This window comes from Gadus chalcogrammus, chromosome 22, assembly GCF_026213295.1.
Source record: "Gadus chalcogrammus isolate NIFS_2021 chromosome 22, NIFS_Gcha_1.0, whole genome shotgun sequence".
In the NCBI taxonomy this organism is placed as follows: Eukaryota; Metazoa; Chordata; class Actinopteri; order Gadiformes; family Gadidae; genus Gadus; species Gadus chalcogrammus.
The window spans coordinates 12074541-12098617 of NC_079433.1; the positions used below are offsets into that span (position 1 = coordinate 12074541).

The 24077-nt window shown below is 45.9% G+C and overlaps 2 protein-coding genes across 2 annotated transcripts in view; one reads left to right on the top strand and one right to left on the bottom strand.

Annotated features, from left to right (window-relative positions):
- col9a2 (procollagen, type IX, alpha 2) overlaps nt 1-5903 on the top strand; it is a 20198-nt gene extending 14295 nt beyond the window's left edge. Inside the window, exons 20-32 of the mRNA XM_056582956.1 lie at nt 431-475; nt 573-626; nt 874-927; nt 1034-1087; nt 1222-1293; nt 1754-1789; nt 1931-1975; nt 2478-2510; nt 3097-3243; nt 3683-3737; nt 3906-4094; nt 4511-4588; nt 5524-5903. Of these exons, the coding sequence (XP_056438931.1) occupies nt 431-475; nt 573-626; nt 874-927; nt 1034-1087; nt 1222-1293; nt 1754-1789; nt 1931-1975; nt 2478-2510; nt 3097-3243; nt 3683-3737; nt 3906-4094; nt 4511-4588; nt 5524-5729 (1068 nt within the window). The 3' untranslated portion in view covers nt 5730-5903. The remainder of the gene's footprint in view (nt 1-430; nt 476-572; nt 627-873; nt 928-1033; nt 1088-1221; nt 1294-1753; nt 1790-1930; nt 1976-2477; nt 2511-3096; nt 3244-3682; nt 3738-3905; nt 4095-4510; nt 4589-5523) is intronic.
- Nucleotides 5904-12198: 6295 nt separating this feature from the next.
- The window catches only part of col16a1 (collagen, type XVI, alpha 1), a 60888-nt gene continuing 49009 nt past the window's right edge, over nt 12199-24077 (bottom strand). Inside the window, exons 48-67 of the mRNA XM_056583486.1 lie at nt 23998-24051; nt 23750-23794; nt 23530-23583; nt 23386-23421; nt 22858-22920; nt 22300-22371; nt 21479-21532; nt 21130-21174; nt 20231-20275; nt 19887-19940; nt 19645-19698; nt 19406-19456; nt 19181-19270; nt 19049-19084; nt 18852-18896; nt 17161-17355; nt 16866-16929; nt 16328-16501; nt 15880-15957; nt 12199-15394 (exon numbers count right to left, since the gene is read on the bottom strand). Of these exons, the coding sequence (XP_056439461.1) occupies nt 15201-15394; nt 15880-15957; nt 16328-16501; nt 16866-16929; nt 17161-17355; nt 18852-18896; nt 19049-19084; nt 19181-19270; nt 19406-19456; nt 19645-19698; nt 19887-19940; nt 20231-20275; nt 21130-21174; nt 21479-21532; nt 22300-22371; nt 22858-22920; nt 23386-23421; nt 23530-23583; nt 23750-23794; nt 23998-24051 (1503 nt within the window). The 3' untranslated portion in view covers nt 12199-15200. The remainder of the gene's footprint in view (nt 15395-15879; nt 15958-16327; nt 16502-16865; nt 16930-17160; nt 17356-18851; nt 18897-19048; nt 19085-19180; nt 19271-19405; nt 19457-19644; nt 19699-19886; nt 19941-20230; nt 20276-21129; nt 21175-21478; nt 21533-22299; nt 22372-22857; nt 22921-23385; nt 23422-23529; nt 23584-23749; nt 23795-23997; nt 24052-24077) is intronic.

Sequence of the window (24077 nt, forward strand, 5' to 3'; positions counted from 1 at the left end):
ACATTTGAATATAAATGATCTTAAGAATGCGGCGTTCTCTTAAATATGGAAGGTAAAGTGGAAGTTTCACTTTACAAATCAAACAGGCATGGCCGATTCCCCACAGGATAGACAATGCATTCAATCTGCCCAATTATTCTAAATCCCTAGCGGGATTTATTCCAGGGACAAATAAGCCTCTAGTCTGAGAACACCTTGTGTACAAATATTTATGTGGCATTACCAAACAACACTTTCGCAGCATCAATTCTGTGCCAGGAATATCCATTACCTAAACAAAATCACATCCAATTTGAAGACAGGTCCCATTGTGGAAATCGGCACTCTGTTTTCCTGTGTCAGGTCGGCACATATAAACACATGAGGGTACAACTAAAGGGAAAAAGTGGTCCTGAACGGCATCTTCAATCTAACTCTCTCCCTCTCTTAGGGATTGCCCGGAAGCCCAGGCACAAAGGGGGGGCCTGGAGACACGGTGAGGCCCAGTACATCGTTACTCCCATTAGATCACACATGCGTGCGTCCTTTCATGCATTATTAAAACTTGTGTCAATTCCTCATTCCACCTACAGGGGGAGGCAGGACCCAGGGGACATGTCGGCATGGCAGGCGCCCCCGGACCTCTGGTAAATACGCCAATCAGACATCACAGACTGTTGCCTGCATTCAAATCCAATCCGTCAACCTCTCCACGCGTCAAAATAACGACAAAGATTTCACCATTTATATGCTTTAGGTGTATCGCTTTATACTACGTTCGAAAGAGAGTCCATTGAGTGCTGTGGTTCCATACTGTGTGACTGATGCTAACTGACTGTTCTGCTGTCTCCTTCTCTCTCCCTCTCCTCCCCCTCTCTCCCTCTCCCCTTCCAGGGCGAGCCCGGTCTCCCGGGCGTCATTGGCATGGAGGGAGTCCCGGGACCCAAGGTACCTGGTGCCGAAGTACTCCTCATGTCAACACCTGCAGCCGTGTGTGTGAATATGTATGTGTGTGTGTGTTATGCACCTCCTGAGCCTTCTTCCTCTCCTGCAGGGAGACAGAGGAGAGCGGGGACCGGTAGGCGCGCAGGGAATCGTCGGCAAGGCAGTGAGTAAACAACACAAAAACAACACGACGCACACACACATCATCTCCTCTGTAGCTTCTATACCCTCCACTATCTCCAGCGTTACGCTGTCCGTATAGCTCACCGTGTTGCTCTGGACCATTCTTCTCCACAGGGAAACAAGGGAGAGAGGGGGCCCATCGGAGTCCCCGGGGCCCAAGGCCTCTCCGGGACCAAAGGAGACAAGGTGTGTGACTGTGCGGTTGTGTGTGATTATGCGGTTGTGTGTGTGTGTGTGTGTGATGCTGTCTCCGAGATCACACTCGTAAACACATACACGCATCTTCCTAGGTCTGTGGCTGTCTGCGGTCCCGACTCTTGTGTTGTGATCAAAGCGTACGGATACTGCCGTATAAATGTGCCCTTTAGAGGGCAGTGTTTACCCGTGAAAGGGTGGCCCACAGAGCCTCCACAGTAAATCAAAGAATGTGCAAGGGCTCAGGCAATATAAATGATAATCTCGCAGTCATCATCTCCCTAGTTTTAGAGATGAAACTACATCCTTCTTACTTTGAGATATCTGGCGTATCCAGCTTGAATCAGTAGCCCCTTTTTTCTTGTTTTTCTTCCCGCTTTTTCCCTCTCAGGACTCGGTATCCCAGATTTCAGCATATTTATTATGACTAACGCCATGTCTCTCTTTTCAGGGTTTCCAAGGGAAAGTTGGAGCAAAGGGGGACTTTGTGAGTATAAAGGGCAGCATTTTAAAAAGAGGATCTATCTGCAGTGCCCACGTCGCTTTAAAGCACAGCCATCTTTTGTCGTAAACACACACACGCACACACACAGACATCCCCTCAATCTCACTCTGCTTGTCTCCAAAGGGTGACCCCGGTGTGGAGGGACTCGCCGGGGAAACAGGAGAAAAGGTAAATAACATCAGCTTGTCGTGGGGATGACAATATACAGAGAAGGAGATTAGGATAATCTGTCACCAGCAGCCACAACACTCTTCAGTCAACCCTACAGTCCCCTAAAAATGCAAGGAGCTTGTTTGAATCATGGTACTGTCAGAAGCGAGCAGAAAGACGCTATCATCTCGCTGGCAAATGTACGATTTAAAAACAAAACAACCACAACAACAGGGGCTGTGAATATGCATTTGGGATGGGGATGGGGGGGGGGGGGGGGGGGGGGGGGGGGGTGAGAGAAAAAAGAAATGACGGTATCAAATGAGGCAGGGGCTTGACAGCGAGTTAATGAGCCGAGCCAAGATGGTTGATGTGGCGTGCTTAAGACGTTCTTCCTTGGATGCACGCGCTGGGTCTTTGGTATGATCCACTCCGCTCTCGTTCCCTCTCTGAGGTAAGAGACCAGGTAAACAGGACAAATGATGATTGATCTTCATTTTGTTTTTTATTTTTCGCACAGGGTTTGTCTGGGGAACCCGGACCTAAAGGCCAGGTGAGTTTTTTCGGGATGTCGGATGTTTAGTGTCAGATGGACATGTGTTCAGACCCAACCCTTCCCTTCCACGGTCCTCTCCTCCTACTTCTAATGCCACTCTCCAGCATTTTCATTTGTTGACCTTTTACGTTGTTTCATGATATTGAATATTACTCCCTGCATTGATAGAGTAACTGCAGTTGTATTTTTAGCTATTATTTTAACAAACTCTGTTGATTATCCAAGCTTCACACCTACTAAAACGGAACTCATCGTTTTATACGTTTGTTTTGATCAGTACAGTTTTATCTCTACAAGTATAATATCCTCATTTTAATCAGATCAGGCATTGAAAATGTAACCAACAGTCGCGAAATGAGTTGTTATTGTTTAGTTGTCATTGTTGAGTTATGAGTTGTCATGTTGTATAGACTTGAAATTGTTGTCAAGTGTTGTCAACTTGTCATGAAACAATGACACATGTTCTTCAATACAGCTGAAGAAGGAAGCCTAGTTTCTACATTTTAGTGACCCATTTGGCCTATTGGCTCAAACGTTCAGTTCAACATCTCTTTTTTCTCCCCCCATTTCCTTCCTTCATCAGCAAGGAGTGAGGGGTGAGATGGGTTTCAACGGACCCACAGGGGACTCCGGTAAGCCAGGGGACCAGGGGCCACTCGGCCTCCCCGGCCCCAGGGGACTGGGCGGCGAGAGAGGAGTGCCAGGCATGCCCGGCATTGTGGGAGCCAGCGTGAGTTCAGAGGACATGCTACGCCTGATGTTGCTAGTCTATACTGATGTTACCAGGCCATGCTAATAGTTTGCTTTGCTAATGACACTATGCTATGCTAAAGATATGTAGCATACCTCCTTATGCCAGTATGCTAACGAGAATGCTATGCTAATGACACTACGCTGTGCTAAAGATATGTAGCATAGCTCATTATGCTAGCTACTCCTTCCTATCCTCTTTTAAATGATTTGTTAACTCAAGCTGCACATAGAATGAGTAAACAAATCAAGTGGCTTGATAACTCTGTTTGTTAACCTTTTTCATCGGGAGACATACTCTGTTACTTTACTACTTCAGTCCACAGCCGAGTCTATTTGAGATGCTCAACCTGTGCTCTCCCCCCTCCACCCCCTCGCTCTCTCTCCCTCTCTTTCTCTCTCTCTCTCTGTCTCTCCAGGGACGGGATGCGTCTGACCAGCACATCATCGAAGTGGTGCTGAAGATGTTGCAGGGTGAGCTCACTGATGCACTCGCCTCTGGTGTCCAATCGGAGAGATTAAATGAGCTCATTCCAACAAAACCTTTCATCTCCCCGGCGCAATCAAGTCGGCCCCGCCAACATATTTAATCAAAATGGTTTCTCGGAGCAATAATGACATCTCCCCATCTTCACCCCGCAGAGAGGCTGGCTGCCGTGGCGGTGAGCGCCAAGAGGGCCGTGCTCGGCGGAGCGGGTGTGATGGGACCCCCCGGCCCGCCCGGACCCCCGGGACCGACCGGCTCTCAGGGGCCCCACGGCCACACAGGGGCCCGAGGCATCCCCGGCATCTTCGGCGGCCCGGGACAGATCGGCAACACGGGACTCAAAGGTAAGCTAGGTAGTGGCATCGCCTCGGAAATGAAACGCCACCCAGAGTTGAGTTTGTTACTTCTATAAATGTGATGTGTTTGGAAGCAACAAACTAAAGGTAAAGCGTATTTAGAACCTTGGATATGATTTGTTCACACTATTGTCTAAAAAGAGGCTAGCAGGCTGTGTGTTAGCCTATTGATGCGAAGGAAGCAGTGACACAAACCTACCTACAGGTTTTTGTTGGTTCTCAATTGGGTGTATAGCACTATTCTTCAAATGACCTAACCAACAGCAAAACAAAACCAACCACTGGGACCACCCTATAATCTACACCACTATTTGCATCACTTGATCAACCAACAACCCAACACCATTCAGCAGTGTTAGTTTACATTTCAATGCAAATGCGCCATCTCCCCTTGCCTCCCCCAGGAAAGAGAGGAGCGAAGGGAGAGAGAGGAGACCCAGGCAGACCTCACCCTGGTGCGCCAGGACCTCCAGGAATACCCGGTAACACACACACACACACACACACACACACACACACACACACACACACACACACACACACACACACACACACACACACACACACACACACACACACACACACACACACACACACACACACTTTTACCCTTCTGTCACATAATAGTGTGAAGGGGATGCCACATGATGCATCAAATGGACCATAAAGGGGGCAAAATAAAAGGCGTTGGGCATTGTGAACCCAACCGCGGGCTGCGTTTGGAGGGAGGCAGAGCATGTGCAGGGTTTCGCTGAATCCACCACAGCCCTGCCCCCAGGAGACGCCGCTCAGAGGAGTTTGAAAAGCTTCATTAACTTTAGTCATTTAACAGATGCTGTCGGTGAATCAAAGAGGGCCGCAACAGCACAGATATAAAATCAAACAGCGGTTAACACACATTTGCATAACTATGCCTGTGTGCACACGCGCACACACACACATGCGCACAAAACACACACACACACACACACAGACATACACACATTCATACACACACATACACACACAGACACACACAGTACGTTTTGTAACTGTAGTTTTATGAAGAGGTAAGAGATCGACTATATAATCAGAACTGTGTCAGGCCGTTTTCAGCCCATTTTATTTGCCATTTGCGTTTTAGGTCGCCATTTGAATATTATTATAATTAACAACCTACACTTACTGAATTTACAATACAGGAATAATGATGGATTTCATCCAAAAACGCCTGAGAGGTGCTCAGTGACCGACACACACACACACACACACACACACACACACACACACACACACACACACACACACACACACACACACACACACACACACACACACACACACACACACACACACACACACACACACACACACACACACAGGTACGTACCCCTCGGTCCCTCTGGGTCCTAACGCGCGGACCCTTCCTCCTCCACAGGAGCGGCCGGCATCGACGGCGTGGCCCGGGACGGCAGGCCGGGCGAGAGGGGCCCCCAGGGCGCGGCGGGCGTAGCAGGGCTCCCCGGCAGGGCGGGCCCCACAGGTCTGCTCGGGTACTGCGAGGCCGCCATGTGCCTGGCTGCCTCGGCATACACCTCCCCCAGACTACAGGACGCCAGCAGGATCAAGGGCCCCGGCAACTAAAACATGAAGAGAAGAAGAAAAAGGAGCGCTCAGCAGGTTCCTTTTTTTAAATACCTTGGAGAACGAGGCAAGATGTGGGCGACGGAGAGAGAGGGAAGATTAAGAGGCGGACGACTCCACTCCAGACGAAAAATGCAATACACATAAGGGCTGGTGTGGCTTGGGGGTTTGGGTGGGGATGAGTGTGGTTTTGTGTGTGTGTGTGTGTGTGTGGTAGGGGGGGGAGGATAGGGGGCAATACTGATGTGAATGACATTTCCCCCCTTGTGGCATCCTAAAAAAGTTGTACTTGTTGGGCGTACTCCAATCTGAAATGAACCCCAGCTTTTCCCTATGGCTTGACAGCCGATCATTGATGATGATCCTCCCCCTGGATTGGACGATGCCAGCGTCAATCACTTCCCAAATGTCCTGTCCCCAAGCTCCACAGATGTAACACGTTAGTCACCCAACACGACCATGGTATATCCAGGCCGAGATCCAACCTCAACTCTTGCCCTTTCCTATATACTTTGATCACGTCACAATGATGTTGTTTTTGTTTATATAAATGCAATTGTATATTTTCTTTCCATTTTTGACACCAGAATTGTGACATTGACCCCTGCTGCCTGATAAAGTGTGCAAAACAAGGACAAATAAATGATTGCAATCTGAACTATCAGACCTGAACGATGTAATTTCTAAAAATGGATGGATCAAACATACAATTCGTCTGTAGGCTTCAGCGAAATCGGTTTTATTTTTTACCTCATGTGTACTCCCCCTCTCCCCTCCTTCCTTTTTTCCCATCTAAGTCTCATTTTAGAAACTACATGCTTCATCTCTTCTTCCTGTTGCCTGGCAACAGCATATCCCGACGGGTGCTCCCCTCTCCCACAATGCAGTGCTGTAAATCTTTGTAAATGTGTGTTGATTATTATGTAGAGGAAGAAGAATGGGTTATGATATGCACCGGCAGAAATCCTGTGTTAATGAATTCTGTGTTTAACATTTTCCTCAGCCATAGCTGCCAAAATAATAATAAATACAAAAATAATCAGCTCATCAGTAAGATTGTGCCGACTTTACCACTGTCGACGTTCTACAAGGTGTCAACGCGGTTCTTTGTTTCTTCAATGACTTATTTTCATTTACAAAAAGCTATTTATTGTTCATAATATTAAATCGTCTGTAAAGTATATTTCTTTTTTTCCTCCTCCCTTGTCCTGGATGTTGAGGCCAAACCGTCAATAAAGAGGAAGCCTTTTGTAAAAAGACAATGTTCTGCTCCATTATATGTGAAAGAGAGCGAGAGCAATGGCTGAGGCCACAGTAAACCCTTATTGTCTCCATTCTGTCCCACCACTGGATAAAAACAAGCAGTCAGTTCCACACAGTGTGATAAAATATCTAATGGCTCCCGAAGCAATGGCAGTGTTGCGGTCGGGTCACAGTCCGAGTCCTCTGTGCATGAGTCTGAGTCACCCGGAATGAGTCAGAGCAGTCAGTACTGAAATGCTAAGAGACGCCACAAAGCGCTCACACAATTCTATTAAAGAGGTAGACCAACCAGAACTCTCAATGATGATGACATCACAGTGCTGAATAGCACAGTTGACAGGCCAGGTGTGTAAGATGAAGATGGAAGACCATGAGCCAGAGCGCGGTAGTTAATGTCCACAGTCTATCAGAGACGGAGAGGACCTGCATAATGAGGGATATTTGCATAATTAGTTAATGGTGTGGCATTTGGGACACCAAGGACAATGCGAGCGCAAGAAGTGCACGACAGCACTTATTTTTTAAGGAATTCCATTGGATAGTTTTACGGCTAGGCTGCTTGAGAATCGATGATCCTAAACACAATTATTTACCAACAACAACACTCATGCATATGTTGTAGTGAGGGCATTTCTATATAAAAAAACATTAAAACAATTAGCTTTCGGGGATTCAGGGTGTGGTTTAAGGGAGTTTAGGTGAGGTTTTGTTTTTGACTGTAGGGGGTTATGACCCAGGGTCATAATTACACCCAACCTTCTCGACCCTCACCAGTCCGGGTTCATGGCAGGCCGCTCAACCGTGACTTTGCCGTCACAGAGAACCTTCACACTGCTAGAACAGCCTACCTCTCCTCCCTCGTCATTCTGCAGTATCTTATAGCAGCCTGGGACACAGCAAACCTCCAGATCCTCCTCTCCACCCATTAAGAACTGGAAGTCTCAGAAAAACACACTCTCCCTGTTCACATCCTACCTCAATGATCACATTTACAGGGTAACCAGGAGATAATCTGTGTCCGAATCATGCTGTCTCCCTACTTGGGTCCCATCCTCTTCTCTCTGTTCACCCTGTCACTGGGTTCTGTCATTCACTCGCATTCATTTGTCTATCACTGCTTCTTTCAGTTTTTTCGCCTCAATTTACCATGTCTCCCCAATAGAATAAAATAAAATAGTTGCCAGTCAACATGCAGTTAATTTGCAGATCTACATTGTTGGGTGGAAACCTTGGATTTCCAAAACCATTAATATTTATGAAACAAAAAAAGTTTTAAGATAATTGAACACTGCGTTGTCAAAGTTGATATTGTGTCTTCATACAACTTAAGGGCAGAGACATGCATTTTAAATTATATTATCTATATTTGAGCAAAATCTATCTTAAATGGCGTAGTGAATGTCGAGATACGCGTTTTGTCTGTCGTCTATTAGAAAGGCTTAAAGGAGACATATTATGGGGTTTACACAACAATTAAACATAGAATTTGGGTTCCAGAAAACATGTTTTTGAAGCTGTTTGCTGGAAATAGCTTGTAGGAAAAAAAATCTCACCTACCGCTATTCCCCTCTGTTTCAGTCCCTTCAGAATGCGCTGTTTCTGGTGCTTCAGAAACAGCGCATTCAGTCCCTTCAGAATGCGCTGTTTCTGGTGTCTGTAGCTTTAATGCAAATGAGCTGCTGCCCATTGACCAATGAGCTGTCAGACTGAACCACAGCATGGAGGAGAAGGGATTCTTGCAGTTTGCGGACTCCTGCGGCTCTTTATCTGATATAATATAATATAATATAATGTAATGTAATGTAATGTAATGTAATGTAATGTAATATAATATATTATATATGGGTATGTATATAATATTATATCTAATAACATGGCCAAAAGCTATGTGCGCCTTGGATGATATTATGAATCATAAAGACTGCGTCTAACGTCTCTGGCACTTTCACAACAAGTAAAGACTCATAGTGGGGGATATCTCGGCCATGGTTGAGAAGAATTGGGGGAAAGGAACTTTTGCCTTGACTCTCTGAAGTCCATGAACCGCGACATGGAGGAGAAAGGGATTGTACTCCGGGAGCTGAGATGCCGAACTGCCGCCGAGCTCCCCACGCCGGAGCTGCCGGACTGCCCGCCGCCGAAGCTGTCCGCCAATCGCCGAAGCTTCGGCGGGAGTCCGGCAGCTCCGGCGGTGAAGTCCGGGAGCTGAACTGGGGGTCGGCTTAACTCAGGAGGTAGAGCAGTTGTCTTGTAAAAGGTTGCTAGTTCAATCCCCAGCTCCTCCTGGCTGAGTGTTGATGTGTCCCTGAGCAAGACACATAACCCTAACTGCTCCTGACGAGCTGGCTGTCAGGAGCATGGTTGACTCTGCTGTCGGTGTGTCAATGTGTGTATGAACCGATGCAAGTCGCTTTGGATAAAAGCGTCTGCTAAATGCCCTAATTGTATTTGTAATTGTAACTGCCGCTGAAGCTTTCGGCTGCTCCGGCGGTTGTCCTCCGGGAGCTGAAAAGTCTGGCGGGGGTAGCTCGGCGGCAGTCCGACAGCTCCGGCGGGGCCGCCGGCAGAGAAAGGGATTGTACTCCCGGAGCTGAGCTGCCGCCGAGTACCCCCCCCGTCGGAGCTGCTCGTCCGCTGGTCCACAAAATCTTAGCTATGCTCTGATTGGAGGGGAGTGGGGAAGTGGGAGGTAATATTCAACTGTGCCCCCTTCCTACATAGGAGGGGCCCGCCGAAACTCGTTTCGGCGGGTTTCAAAGTTTGTATACGTGTGGGAGCACCAGGGACCCAAAACATCACCCCAAATCCCAGGAAAAGTGTTGTTTTCATAATATGTCTCCTTTAAATTGAGGCATTTAGAGCATAGCATTATGTCATGCACTTAGAGGTTAGGCCTGCACGGTTCATTTGAAAACAATATTGGCTATGACTAGACAGTAAATGTGAGGTTAAACTGCACTCTAACCTACCATGGATTGCCTGCACTCTTTTACCGCTCCATCTTCTCAAATAAATAAATAAAACTTTAGTTTAGCCTTCATAGAAAATTCTCTTCAAAATGAATGAATAATAATAACAAACTTGAGTTTCCTGCATTGGATGAGACTCATCATGAGAAGTTGCAGGGAGTGTACTGCTCAAGCACTACACACTGAATCATAGGCATTACGGAGAGGGCCATTTACATCCATGCACTTATTAAACTTGCAATAGATGCAATAGATGCAATACTTAGAATGCTTAGAATGAGCCATTTTCAATAAATAAACCTGGCCAGCGTCACTAAAGCAGTCAAACAGTCAAGGATTTTTTGTGGTCAATAATTTAAACAAATCTTTCAGCATCTTAAACCAAAGCGTACCAAATCTGAAAACAAGCTTTGGCGCACACACAGCTAAGACAGGGTGGAAGTTTGCAGACGATTTTTTTATTTATTTTTCGATTTGGGCAAACATAAATAAATGTAAGAATTTCTGTCATGTTTCCTATAACTCCTGTCAGGTTTATACAATGTATTCCATGCTTGCAACCCAGCTTTGGCACACAAGTGCTGAGATAGTTTGGAGGCCAAATATTTAGGGGCCAAAATCATGAAAGAATTATTCATTTATTTTTAAATAATTTATATTGTGTTCCTCCCATATATCCTGCATGTCAGGTTCATCTGATATCTTCCAAACTTGAAAACTTGCGTTGGCACACATGAAAGATAAAGGGTGGAAGTTTGGAGAATATTTCTGAGACAAGTTGGTCAAAAATGGAATTGAAGGGTCCCTTGAAATAAGTGGTAAAACACTAACTCCAAGCATTGCAAAAAGACGATGACCCCCTGTTGATTCTCTATTTTCTTTACCTTTTTTAAATAATTTCTCATTTCTTTTATGTTTTGTCTATTTTCGATGATATATTCCTGATTTGCTCTTTACCTCAATCTTTTTCTCCCCCTGTATTTTCATAATTCTTCGTTATTTTATTGCAACAAGCCAGCGTGGACCAAAAATATAGGAGCTTTCCAATGGAGAGTATTGAAAGGGATCAAAGCAGTTAATGCTTTTTTGCCTTTTTTAATTGCAATGTGAAAAATGTCTCTTATTCACAAAGAGAAACATCTTTTCTGTGTTTTTTACACTGCGGTCGATTGTCAAGTTTGTTTCTTCGTTTCTGATGAACTTTTAAATACCTAAGTATTCACCTGTCTGGATAAGTCAAACAAGCTTTTTGAGCCTATAGAGAACATCCTTATCGTTTGAACAGAAATATTTTTTTTAGGCAAATTATTTTTCAAATGGAATACCCCACGGCTGGACTTAAAATTTAAATGGAATTGTTGGGTTTCATATAAGGTTTCCCTGGAGAGAGGCCTCGGCCAGACAGCCGAAACAAAATAACATCTTCACACCCAAATATAATAAACGGTTATAAAGCCACAACTTTGCAACTAATTATGCATTAAGACTAATTATGCAAATATCAAAATTAGGCTAAATGAACACCTCAAATAATAATTATTCCTTAATTTAACCGATCATCCTGGAGAATCATATGATTATACTTGAGATACTTCATTAAAGCTATGGGCAGGCAATTTGGAGACAAAACAGCAAGACAGCTCGATTTTAAAGCATCCCAACTGAAAAAATACCAGTCCCCCATTCTTGCCTGCCTCCAAAGCCAAGGAAGAATCTGTGATATCAGTCCACGGTCAGTCTCTGCGCAGGTAGCCCGGTAAGTGGACAGGCAGACAGACAGGCCGTCCAATCATTTAATTTGAGCAGAATGCAATGATTGGATTTGATCTATTGATTGCTCTTGGGAGATATGTATAATTTAAACGAGCAGAAAATGCTTCTGAGATAAATTGCCTACCTTAATTACGATACGTGTGCAGCAGTTATTTCTCCTGTCCCATCAAGATTTCTCTCCGTCTCTGAGGGACTGTGGACATTCTGTACAGCTCTCCGACTTTCGGGCCTCAATCTTCATCCTACACACACCTCTTTTCATCACAGATGCTAATGACAAGACAATCACAGCCCGTTTGGACCACTCACCACATAGAGGGCCAGAATATTAATATTATAATTTCAGAGTACAGAATATGTTTTTTTGGGGTTGTGGAATTGTATTCCATAAAGGCGAGGAGTGATGATTCTTAGCACATAGGGGCAATGAGAACTAGGGCACAGAGGAGAGGGGAGGAAAGGGATTCTGTTTGATGACAACCAGCTTCTTGTGCTGGTGAGATGTAACTTTAATAGGACCCTGGGAGAGAGACCTTGGCAGAGGGTGAATAACAACAAAGGGATATATACATATATATATATGGTTAAGATACAATGAGTGATATGTAAAGAAGCAGAACCAGCACACTTTTGCATTTCAATAATTGCTTCTTTTTTTCCTGAAATGTTTAATCCAAATATAACAAAGAAAGTATATTCAGGCGCTAGATGGGTTTGGGAGTAACAAAAAGAAAACATATTTAGTTGTAAGCACAGGTTAATGCAGGTTGACAAAAGGCATTTTTGCCAGTTTTCTGTTCTGCTACAGGGGCGTAAATTAAGAGAACAACCACAGAGTAAATAGCCAGGATGTCCAACTGGTAGCTTTGAGTGATTCAACAAGTAGTTTACATAAAAACATTTTCCAGCAGGTTGAACATTGCAGCAGAACTCCTTGTGTTTTGTTTAATCTCTACAGAGCAAGCAACAAAATGTTGTTTTGTATATAAAGAAAAAAAAACTGCATACCTCCAGACCAAATGGACCAATGATTAATCATGTGTAAACATGAGGGCTTGAAGAAGAACACATTCATCCTGTGTCAACATGCATTCCGAATCACATTATGACTATGATTAATTATGTATAAATGTGATGAGAGAGAGGGGCATACAGAGAGTTGCGTGAAGTGGGTTAACAGCATTGAATAAGCACAGAGGATGAGCGCTATATTTAGCTGAACCAGAGCCTGACAGAAAAGACAGATGCTACGGACGAGGTCATTGGACTACACAATGGAATGGGTTATTAAAATGGCAGCATTTACCGAGAAAATTAAACAGAAAGGACACTGAGCGACATAATTGAAGAATTTATGAAAAAAACAATTTGCTTTCGTGCACATAGGCAATTTTCTCTCATAAATAATTTGTTTTATCACTAAAAACACATTATTGTATTTGAGAAAGCTACAAACCTTTTAAAGAAATCCCTTTCACGTTCAATTGCATTTTAACCATGGGGTATAACACATTGAAAACGTGGCCATTCTTTTCTTTTCCTAACAATGTTTTAGGAAGTATAAAAAACATTATATATATATAAATATGTACAAAACAGACCTGTGGAAGAGGAACCAAGTTGTTAACGCGATCTGTTTCCAGAAGAAATAAAGAAAGTTAAGGGATTTTTATTTTTGATAAAATCCTGTACTATGTCCTATGACATTAATACAGATGGACAGTTCTACAGTTTAAATGTATGAGCTTGTAGTGGTGTTTTCAAATAGTTTGAGAAAGAACTAAGGCTTGAGTGGTAGAAGCTGAGATGCTGCGATGTGTGTGCATTGTCAATTCCGACTCCCTCTTCTACTGCCTATAGACCTATTCACATTCTGTCATTGGGGCAACAGAAGTGGCATGCCTCATTCATTCAGACGATTATCAGACACACTACATTGGAATAAAAGTTGACAGCACCAAAATGTTTGTTGTGTCTTTGGTTGTAAGTCTCAATATCCGACCAGCTGACATTTAGTTGTCCAGAATTCCCTCAGGAACTGTTTTAATAGCGACCGGCAGTTTCTAAGGTTTCATGCTTTTAAGACATTCAAATAATACCACAATAGCCTCATAGCCTTTTGTCTAATCACATGAGACGTTAACATGATACCACAAAAGCCTCTCAGCCTCTCGTATTACAGTTGTCTGTGGCTGGGGAGGATTTGAAGACAGAAAACAGAGTTTACAAGTTGTATTTGATGTTCTGTACGTGAGGAGAGCTGTCCCGTACACCGAGTGTGTGTACCGTTTTAGCCTTGCCGTCCTAGTCGAGTAACAAATCATGGATTTGAAAGCCAGTTGGTGGTGTTGGGGGTTGTCTTCCTTCCTACCAGGGAAAACTAAAATATCATTGCCATTTATTGAGTGGTCCCCAAAAAAACAAAAAGATTGACGGCCTCTTTAATGACGCTGGCTTTGATGAGTCGTAGAGAACAGCTGCTCTCATAAGATCAGACACGTCCTAAGTTCATTCCAACATAATAGTCGTAAGATGTATTTATTATACACTGGTAGGATAGACGACCGCCTGAGGAAAACCATGCTTTCAAAGTCATAATTGTCGCTGGACTCGCCTATGGAATGGAAACTTGACTGTTACGGGGACATGGTTGAGACTTGTATGCTCTTAATGTGTATCCAGTGAACATGCCAGGTTTCTCCAGCAAAATCGTTCCACTGAACAGTGGGCCGGTTTCTCATGTCTTCTACCCTATCACTAACGGCACCCAGATCTGGAAGTCGGTAACTATTATTTTCTGTCAATTTGATTAGGTAGAATTTCTGATCTTTTGAGGGTAATGCCCTTGCACACAATGACAAACCATTGCACTTTGCCACACTTTTGTCACCTCGTTGCGCACAAACTGTAAAAGGGTATATTAGATAAAGCCAGTGACAAGCAAATGGGATCTACCGAGAACAGTGTGTAGAAACGGAGGAATTACGGGTGTTTTATTCCCTTTTTAGTAACTTTTTTAAAATGTAAGAACATTCGTAAAAAATAAACGCATTCAAAGCAGTGACCAGGGTGAAGCCTTACGAAAAATAATAACAACAAAAGCTTTGCGTTAACCAAAATAAAAAGAAGAACGATAATTTGGAAGAAGAAATAAGTGGATGACATTTACATGCTGGTGATTACGCCATGGCCCCATGTCCCAGGAAGGTATCTCTTTCATATTGATGGGGAGATTAGTTTCAAGTGGTTGAGTCAACCCATCAGAAGCTGGTGGTTGGACTAAGCTGCTGAGAAGCGGTCACGGTGCTCCAGCAGAACTTGGTCTGCTGAGGGCTGACTCCACAATGTTCCTTTCCTGGGTTGTGTTCTTTTTCTTTCTTTTTTTCCGTCTCCATCTTGGTCCCCTTTGATTCTTTTCAATCCCCCCTCCCTCCCCCCCCTCCCTCCCTCCTCTGAACTCTCTGTTTTACCAGGGGCCCTTGACGTTCGGGCCCTTGCCGGCGTATTCTACTTCGTGGCTCCTGCAGTCCCCGGGGTTACAGCGGCCGTCGTTGCCCTTGGAGCCGGGGTTCCCAGGAGCTCCAGAGACCCCGGGGACTCCCTGCTGGCCCACGGAGCCTGGGGGCCCCATCTTGCCGTAGCCTGGTTGTCCAGGAGCACCTGGAACAGAGAGGGAGAGATACTTGCAGTGACCTTCATGTGTTTTTCTTTTGTTTCATGTTTCTTTTCATGTTCGGCCTGAGGGTACACAGGCAGACACGTTACATTTACTCTCAACGCTAATCGGTCGTCTGCAGTTCTCAAACATTTACAATGAACACTTCCCTCACACTGTTGAGAATACGATATCAGACGGCCAACCGACGACTCAAATTGCTGTTGGTCTCACATTCGAGATATTTTGCAGACTCATTATGATCAATTCCGTTCACATGAATCAAGCAGATGATAAACACTTGCAATGGATTGGATCCACTACATTTATTTTGGTGTACTGGTGGATGCATTGGAAATGCGTCATGGAATCAAGCTTCAAATGCTATCAGCTTCGTTGGTCAGCAGAAAAGAGGAGTTTCATTCTATCTATACCAGAGTGTGGAAGCGTATCGGTTGGTTCCTGGGAGAGAAGATGCAGGCGGACTAACCTGGTGCACCGGGAGGTCCTATGTCTCCCATTTCTCCGATACCCTTCTCGCCCTTCTCCCCACTGGGTCCTCGTATGCCTGGAGTACAGAGAGACACATGTTTCACACAATGTCCTCTCACCCTGAATGAATGATTGAATGAATTTAAGGAAGGAAATATGTCATTGATTTATGAGAAAAAGGATGGGAATTGCTTGAAAAACCGTATAATAATAAGTTAAAAGTCTACCATTGAGTAATTTAGCTGATTAAGCTAGCCCCATTCAAAGCAATAGTGAACCTATGAGTTATAGTGAATGTCATTATGCATCTTAGTCAAGGACTGCAACTAGGCTGAGGATGTTGGGGATCAAACCCAGTACACTGATTCATATTACTGCGTTTACATTAATACAAGTTTTGGGGTTCAGCACCTCTTTATGTACTTTGAGATCAACTGATTGCTCACCGGGGGGTCCGTGGGGTCCTGCTCGTCCCTCTCTGCCCATATTCCCGGGCTGGCCGGGATTCCCTGGGTTTCCATGTCTTCCCGGGTTTCCATCCTTACCGGGGGGTCCCGGTCTGCCAGGTGAGGACTGCTCTACTGGCGCTGGCAAGCGGGACATGAAGTAGGCCATCCTCTCTGGAGCGGGAGTGTGAATAGAATTCAAATAATACGTTTATACAGCACATAAGGACTCAGAGGTTTAGGTTCTCTTTCCTGTCCCTCACAATAACAAAGTGGAACTGCAAGTGCATTTCTAGTCTAAAGGCGTCTACACACATTCTGTTAAGTAAGGGACATGAGTGGGAGCTCAGATAACAATCTGTCTGTAAAGAATGGTACAAATATAAGCTACAATGAGTAAAAAATTGTGAGTAGCTTGTTGGAAAACCAGCGCCCTTGCATTACATATTTTTGTTGATCAAAACCTCGAAAACACCTGACAGTTGGGCGTAGTCTACAAAAGCCTAAACCTTCACAGGCCCTCAAAGGTCTTTCTCACCATCAAATATTTTAACGACTTGTTGGCGGATGAAGTTCTTGATCTCGTCATAGTTGACCACAGCCTGTGGAAGAAAATAATAAAGAAAAACTTGAAAATCAAAAGTTCCATGAGGACGATTACATTTTTTTAAATGAACAACTCAAGAAGGTAGCGGAGTAATCACATACACACACATAAAAACACAAATTATTTCAAATGTTTTGTCACATTATCTTAACTTACAACTCTCAGTAAACACAAAGCAGTGAACCAGGAGTCTATTTCATTCCCAAACACCGCCACTGTATCTTACGTCGTTTCCGGGGGTCCCTGGATTCCCTGAGGTGCCAGGGGGTCCTGAAGAGCCCGTGTTGCCCCTCTCGCCTCTGGGCCCCACAGGGCCGAGCATGGGCTGGGCGTCCTTGGAGTGGTATCCCCCACCTCCAGGGAGTCCCGGCCTACCTCTCTCTCCGGGGGTTCCTCGCTGGCCCGCGGCGCCTGCCTCTCCCTGCAGGGGATAATGAAATATCATCAAAGATTATGACTAGCTTCAAAAAGCTTCAAAAAGACGCATAAGGATTTTAGATACATGTCAGGAAGGAGGGGAAACATCTTGCTCAAGGAGGCCTAGATCTAGTCTGTTAGACATTGGGGTTGGAACCTTTGAACATTCATACGCCTAGGGATCAAACACCCTTAAAACGACTATCCTGCACTGGTTCATTCGTACACATATAATGTCATCATCAGTGGATATTGAATTAAATGAATATCAAGGAATATTAAATACTATTAACGTTGAAGTTTTCGATATTCAAAGTGAAAGCCGTCCACTTTTATGAATGACTGGGCTCACTCCTTCCCTCTACGCTGTGGCTACATTCTGTCTCTCACACTCACACACACACACACACGCACACACACACACGGCAGGCCGCAGGGTAACTCTGGGTATCATTTCCCCCAGCAGCAACAACAGCACAGCAGCTTCCTGTCCCTCTACACATGCACATGGGGGGGGAGGGGCGCGAGGGAACATTGATTTATGGCAGCACCAAGCTTCATAATGGACTTCTAATGTTAACCAGTCAAGGCCGAACGCAAAATCCAGACCCTACCCCGCCCTCCGAAAAAAACACACCGAAAGGCAAGCGGAGAGTAGAATAGAACAGAGTGTCTTCCTCCCTCCCCGTCTCGCTCGCCTCTTGTTTTTCCCGCCGCCGTAGCTAAGAGCCCTGACAATGCTGTCGTGTCAGCGTGACGAATAGCCTCATCCAGCATCTCGCCGCTGCCGTTTAATAGCATTATGCCAGAGCCCCGCGGAACAACTCTATCACTGTATCCCAGCCCCGCGGCTAGCTAGCTAGCGTGTGGTGTTGTGGCTGCGCTGGCAAGGACGTGCCAGGGGGCCGGTTAGCTAGCGTTATAGCCAGCAGGCCGGCCCCGCAGTCCAGAGAGATGGAGTGTAACTAAGGTGAGCCGGAGCCTGGGAGAGGGGGTGGGTGAACTGATAACTGTTTTAGGTTGTGGGTCGTGCTGAGCATGCAGATAGATACCACTCAGCACTGCTGCTCTGTGTCAGTGTGTGTGTGTGTGTGTGTGTGTGTGTGTGTGTGTGTGTGTGTGTGTGTGTGTGTGTGTGTGTGTGTGTGTGTGTGTGTGTGTGTGTGTGTGTGTGTGTGTGTGTGTGTTGTGTGTATTTGTTTGTGTGTGTTGGGGGGTAACCAGGGCTCCCTGCTGCTGAGGTAGACAGCAAAATAAAGGGCAAAGCTTAGCTTGAGCGTGCCCGCTGGGGCAGTGAGTGGCTGTGATATGGTGATTTGTCAGACACACACACCCACACACATCCGCATAGAGACGCACGCACAAACATACGATGCAGAAACACACACACACACACACACACACACACACACACACACACACACACACACACACACACACACACACACACACACACACACACACACACACACACACACACACACACACACACACACTTGCCTTTTGACCGGGCTGTCCATTCTCCCCAGCTGGACCTCCACTTCCCTGTCAGGAAAACAAACACCAAAACAAAGGGAACAACAAATGAACAGCCGTCGGAGAATAACACTGGAGGAACAAACTGAATCTATAATTAGGGAATAGCTTTTTCTTTAGGCCCCAAATAGGCCTGAATAGTCTCATAAAAGTTCACGTACATCTTTACCGGCTGCACCATCGCTGCCAGGATCTCCCTGGAAGAAACAGAGGAAAAGGAATTGTTACAAAAAGCTACAAAAATGAATTGGTCAAATGTCACTGGAATATTGAAGGCGTTGTGGGGGACTGACCAGGGGTCCTGGATGCCCGGGGGGTCCTGGCGCTCCGCCCATCCCTCCCAGACCTCTCTCTCCTGCCTGACCCTTTTCTCCCTTTATGCCCTGGTGAAGAGAGGAAAGACGGAGATAAGACACAGGAAGGTGGGCACAAGCACACAGATAAACACACACACACACACACACACACACACACACACACGCTTGTCAGCTTGATACATTTCACAACATCTCTCTCACCAATCCAGCTGGCCCGGCGGGTCCTGGGGGCCCGGCTGGTCCGGCGGGGCCCTGTTAGGAAGACACACGCACACACGCACACACGCACACACACACACACACAGACACACACACACACAGACACACAGACACAGACACAGACACGTTATCACAGAACCACATAGCGACGTGTCTAGCTGACAGCGAGGGAAAAGAAGACGAGGAGCGTTGCTCAAAGGGGACAAGGGTCATAAACTCACGAGGTGACCAGCGGGTCCAGGTCGTCCCATGGCCCCCTGGGTGCCGGGGTCCCCCTGGGGAGGAAGATGAGACAGTTCTAAATGAGCGATGCTGCTAACCATCGCGGCTTGTCTGTGTCGATCTGACCTCCGATCTATTACAGCAGCCGAGTTCCAACACAGAAGGGTCTTGAAGGGCCAGTAGAACGACTTATAACAGAATGGAGAGAGGGCCTTAATGCAGTAGCATGGGCAGCACTCACGTCATGTCCAGGTCTGCCTGATGGTCCAGCTGGACCTGAGGGTCCAATATCACCCTGAATGAATGAATGAATGAATGAATGAATGAATGAATGAATGAATTAAACAAATAATTAAATGTTTTATGGGAAAGGGAAGAACGTTTTTTTTTTTATAACAAGTGAACAAAATATAACATAAGCCACCAAGAATGCCAAAATGAAAGGCCAACATAACATTGAATTCCATCTCCAGCACACACTACAGTATTTACAATGTGCAGACAGAGAGACAGACAGACAGACCAACTGACTGACAGACTGACAGAGAGAGGTGGCCAAACAAAGGAAGTGAGGCGGTACCGTACCTTCACTCCAGGGAAGCCGGTGTGACCAGTCTTGCCTTTGTATCCCTGGGGAGAAGGGCAGACATCACACAGAGAGAAGTAAGGGGTGTGAGTGAGAGCAGAAAAACTGACAGCAAAAGAGAGAGGGAGAGACTGAGAGAGAGAGACTGAGAGAGAGAGACTGAGAGAGAGAGACTGAGAGAGAGAGACTGAGAGAGAGAGAGAGAGAGAGAGAGAGAGAGAGAGAGAGAGAGAGAGAGAGAGAGAGAGAGAGAGAGAGAGAGAGAGAGAGAGAGAGAGAGAGAGAGAGAGAGAGAGAGAGAGAGAGAATCTTTGCTTAAGATGCTTATGGAAACGAGTGATTGTTGCATGGTCACATTATGCTCACTAGGCTACAATGCCACAGGCAGATACAGTTACATTTAAATGTGCCTTAACTTAGAGATGAACACAAAAAATACTGTTGAGACAAGTGGAACGCATTTACCTACAAACGTCAAAGGGCTCAACGAACAGAATAGGCAGACTATTTGATGGCTCCATTGGTTAATCATCCAGTCCGTGTTGCAAAAAATCAGCACTTTGTTGGTTGTGTTTAACGCACACCAGAGGAAACACAATACGAGTCCACGATTACTGATCATTCATCAACAAGTGCCGCTGGAGAACCAAAGCAGCTCTTTTGCAATCAGAGCCAACACAACCCAGCCTTTCGTTCAGCGCCAAGCGCTCTCATAGGGGCTTAGCTCACACTGAAGGGAGCGCGGTCAAGCGTGTAAAGCACAAAGACATTGATGGAAAAAAACGATTCTTTCGACGCTGTCCAAGATTCCCCACAGGTACTAAGTACAACAAACACACCTCGAAGATGAAACAGGCAGACAGAATGGGAGCACGCAGAGGTCAAAGGTCGTACTCACTGGCATCCCCCGAGCTCCTGCTGCCCCAGGAGGGCCTGTCTCGCCCTAATACAGAGAGAGAGAGAGAGAGAGAGAGAGAGAGAGAGAGAGAGAGAGAGAGAGAGAGAGAGAGAAAGAGAGAGAGAGAGAGAGAGAGAAAGAGAAAGAAAGAGAAAGAGAGAGAGAGAGAGAGAGAGAGAGAGAGAGAGAGAGAGAGAGAGAGAGAGAGAGAGAGAGAGAGAGAGAGAGAGAGAGAGATGGTTACAAGTCAAGTTAACTCCATTGTACTATCCTCTTACAAATAGCAGTATGTCTATGTTTTCACGTATTTGACTCACCCAGGATGAGCCATGAAAAGAAAAAGTCTTACCCGCAGTCCTGATTTGCCGTCCTTTCCATCCAATCCCTCGATGCCTGGGGGGCCCTGTCACAGCACAGCACACACACACACACACACACACACACACACACACACACACACACACACACACACACACACACACACACACACACACACACACACACACACACACACACACACACACACACACACACACACACACACACACACAATGCACCAGATTCACATTGTTTATTAGAGCTAAGGGTGCACTCACACTAGGCCATCTGGCCGTGGCCGTTTTCACACCTAACCGTGCTCAAATCTGTCAGTGTGAGTGTTACTGCTACGGTACGGGCCGCTACGGTACAGATGCTAATGAGCCGACACGCGCACACGCACGGCTACGCAACCTGAGCTGGATGACGTATAGTCAATGCGACGAACACGGACATAATAAAGGCGACGAGCCTTCTTTCACATTAAACGGTACACATTGCGTCAAGCGGTTCAACTGTTGGTGTGTTCTCTGTGTTGTTGTCCATTGTTGTTAAAACTCTGACTGGCGGCAGACTTTATTATGGTCCAAGCAGCGGACGCTTGGTGATGACGTGTTACGACGTGATGACGTATGTACAAGAGCCTTCCGTGGCCAGGCCACAGTTGCGACGGCCAACGGCCACGGCCAGATGGCCTAGTGTGAGTGCAGGCCGGAGAACAATGGGGCCATTTGAGCACGGTTAGGTGTGAAAACGGCCAACGGCCACGGCCAGATGGCCTAGTGTGCGTGCACCTTAAGAATACAACAGAATAACATGGTGATATCTATAAGATATGTTATAGACGTGTACCATGAGTCCTGGTGATCCAGCACGGCCTGGAGGGCCCATCTGGCCCTGGGCACCCTGGGCCCCGTCGTTACCCTGGAGGGGAAGAGGGGGAGGGAGACATAATGAAAAGAAAATAAGGAAGAAAGGATGGAAAAAAACTGGAAGAAACTAGAAATGTAAGAAGAAATTATAAGAAGAATAGATAATCTAGAAGATTAACATAAGAGGGCATGAATAGAAGAAAGACAGATGTCAAGAAAGAATGAAAGATTCAACGAAAGATGAAGGAGGACAGAAATAAAGAAAACCTGAAATAAAAAGTAAGGAAAGTGAACGAATAAATTACAGAAGGAAAGAAAGAAATAACAAAAGAGAGAACAAACCTTCGTGAATAAGAGACAGAAAATAGGAAGAAAGTTAGAGAAAGAAACTTAGAAGGGGGGAGCGAGTGAGTAAGGTGAAGGGGACAAAGCAAGACATTAACGCAGACTCACACGACACATAAATGTGACTAATGGCCGCTCAACTACCTAAAGGTTAGTGGTAAAGGTAAGCCATTAACAGATGGATCCCACTTGCCTTCTCAGCCCTCGGTCCCGGGGGGCCCTCTCTTCCGCTTTTACCGGGAAGACCGGGGGGACCCTGGAGAGACACGCACAGTCGCACACACACACACACACACACACACACACACACGGAGACATCAACCCACACACACACATACACACCCGGAGACATCCAAACACACACACACCCGGAGACATCCACACACACACACACACACACACACACACACACACACACACACACACACACACAAACCCGGAGACATCCAAACATACACACACACACACACCCACCCACCCACACACACACACACACACACACACCCGGAGACATCCACACACATATCCACACCCACAGCAATACACAGACACACAGACACACAGACACACAGACACACACACACACACACACACACACACACACACACACACACACACACACACAGATATAAACACACACACACAAAGTTACAGTACAGACCTTCATTTGTAAGAGAACATGAAAAAGAAGAATTGTGTGTAAAGAATATTTAACACAAACCTGTGATCCTGGGAACCCTGGAGCTCCAGCTTGACCCTGGACGAAAGAAAGGGAGGCTCTAAAGTGTTTTCAAGGGCTATGATAGTCACTAAACATCTATACAAAAGCCTTTCTTTGAGCCTTTTACTCACAAACCACTCATACCTGTTGACCCTTGGGTCCCTCGGAGCCTGTTGGGCCCGAATCTCCTTTGATTCCCTGAGTTTTGAGGAAAAAAGTAATTCAAACCAAAAGCAAGGGTGGGGAGTAGACGACCGTAATGGCGCACTCTAAATGTGCTTCAGGTTAGAGCGACACACCTCCGATACGGACACAATGACGAGGAACCTATAAATACAACCGCGGCGCTTAGGACTTGACTCACCGAAGCACCGGCCTGTCCTTGGAAGCCAGGGGTACCAGCTGAACCCTGCAGGACAGAGAGGGGGAAGGAGGGGGAGGAGAAGCAACAAAGAGGTTACCGCGGAAACACACCCTGACGTGCTTAACGATTGCATAATGAGCATATAACACGCTGGATGATGTTCACCAAGTGCATGATGGGTAAAGACGGAGCCCGTCTCTGTCCGCGCCATTACCCATCATGCACTTGATGAAGCCGTGTAGACTCACCGCCTCTCCCTTTGGACCGTTGCCTCCGGCGTTGCCGCGCTCTCCCTTCATACCCTGTTGAAAACGATGAAAAGATACCC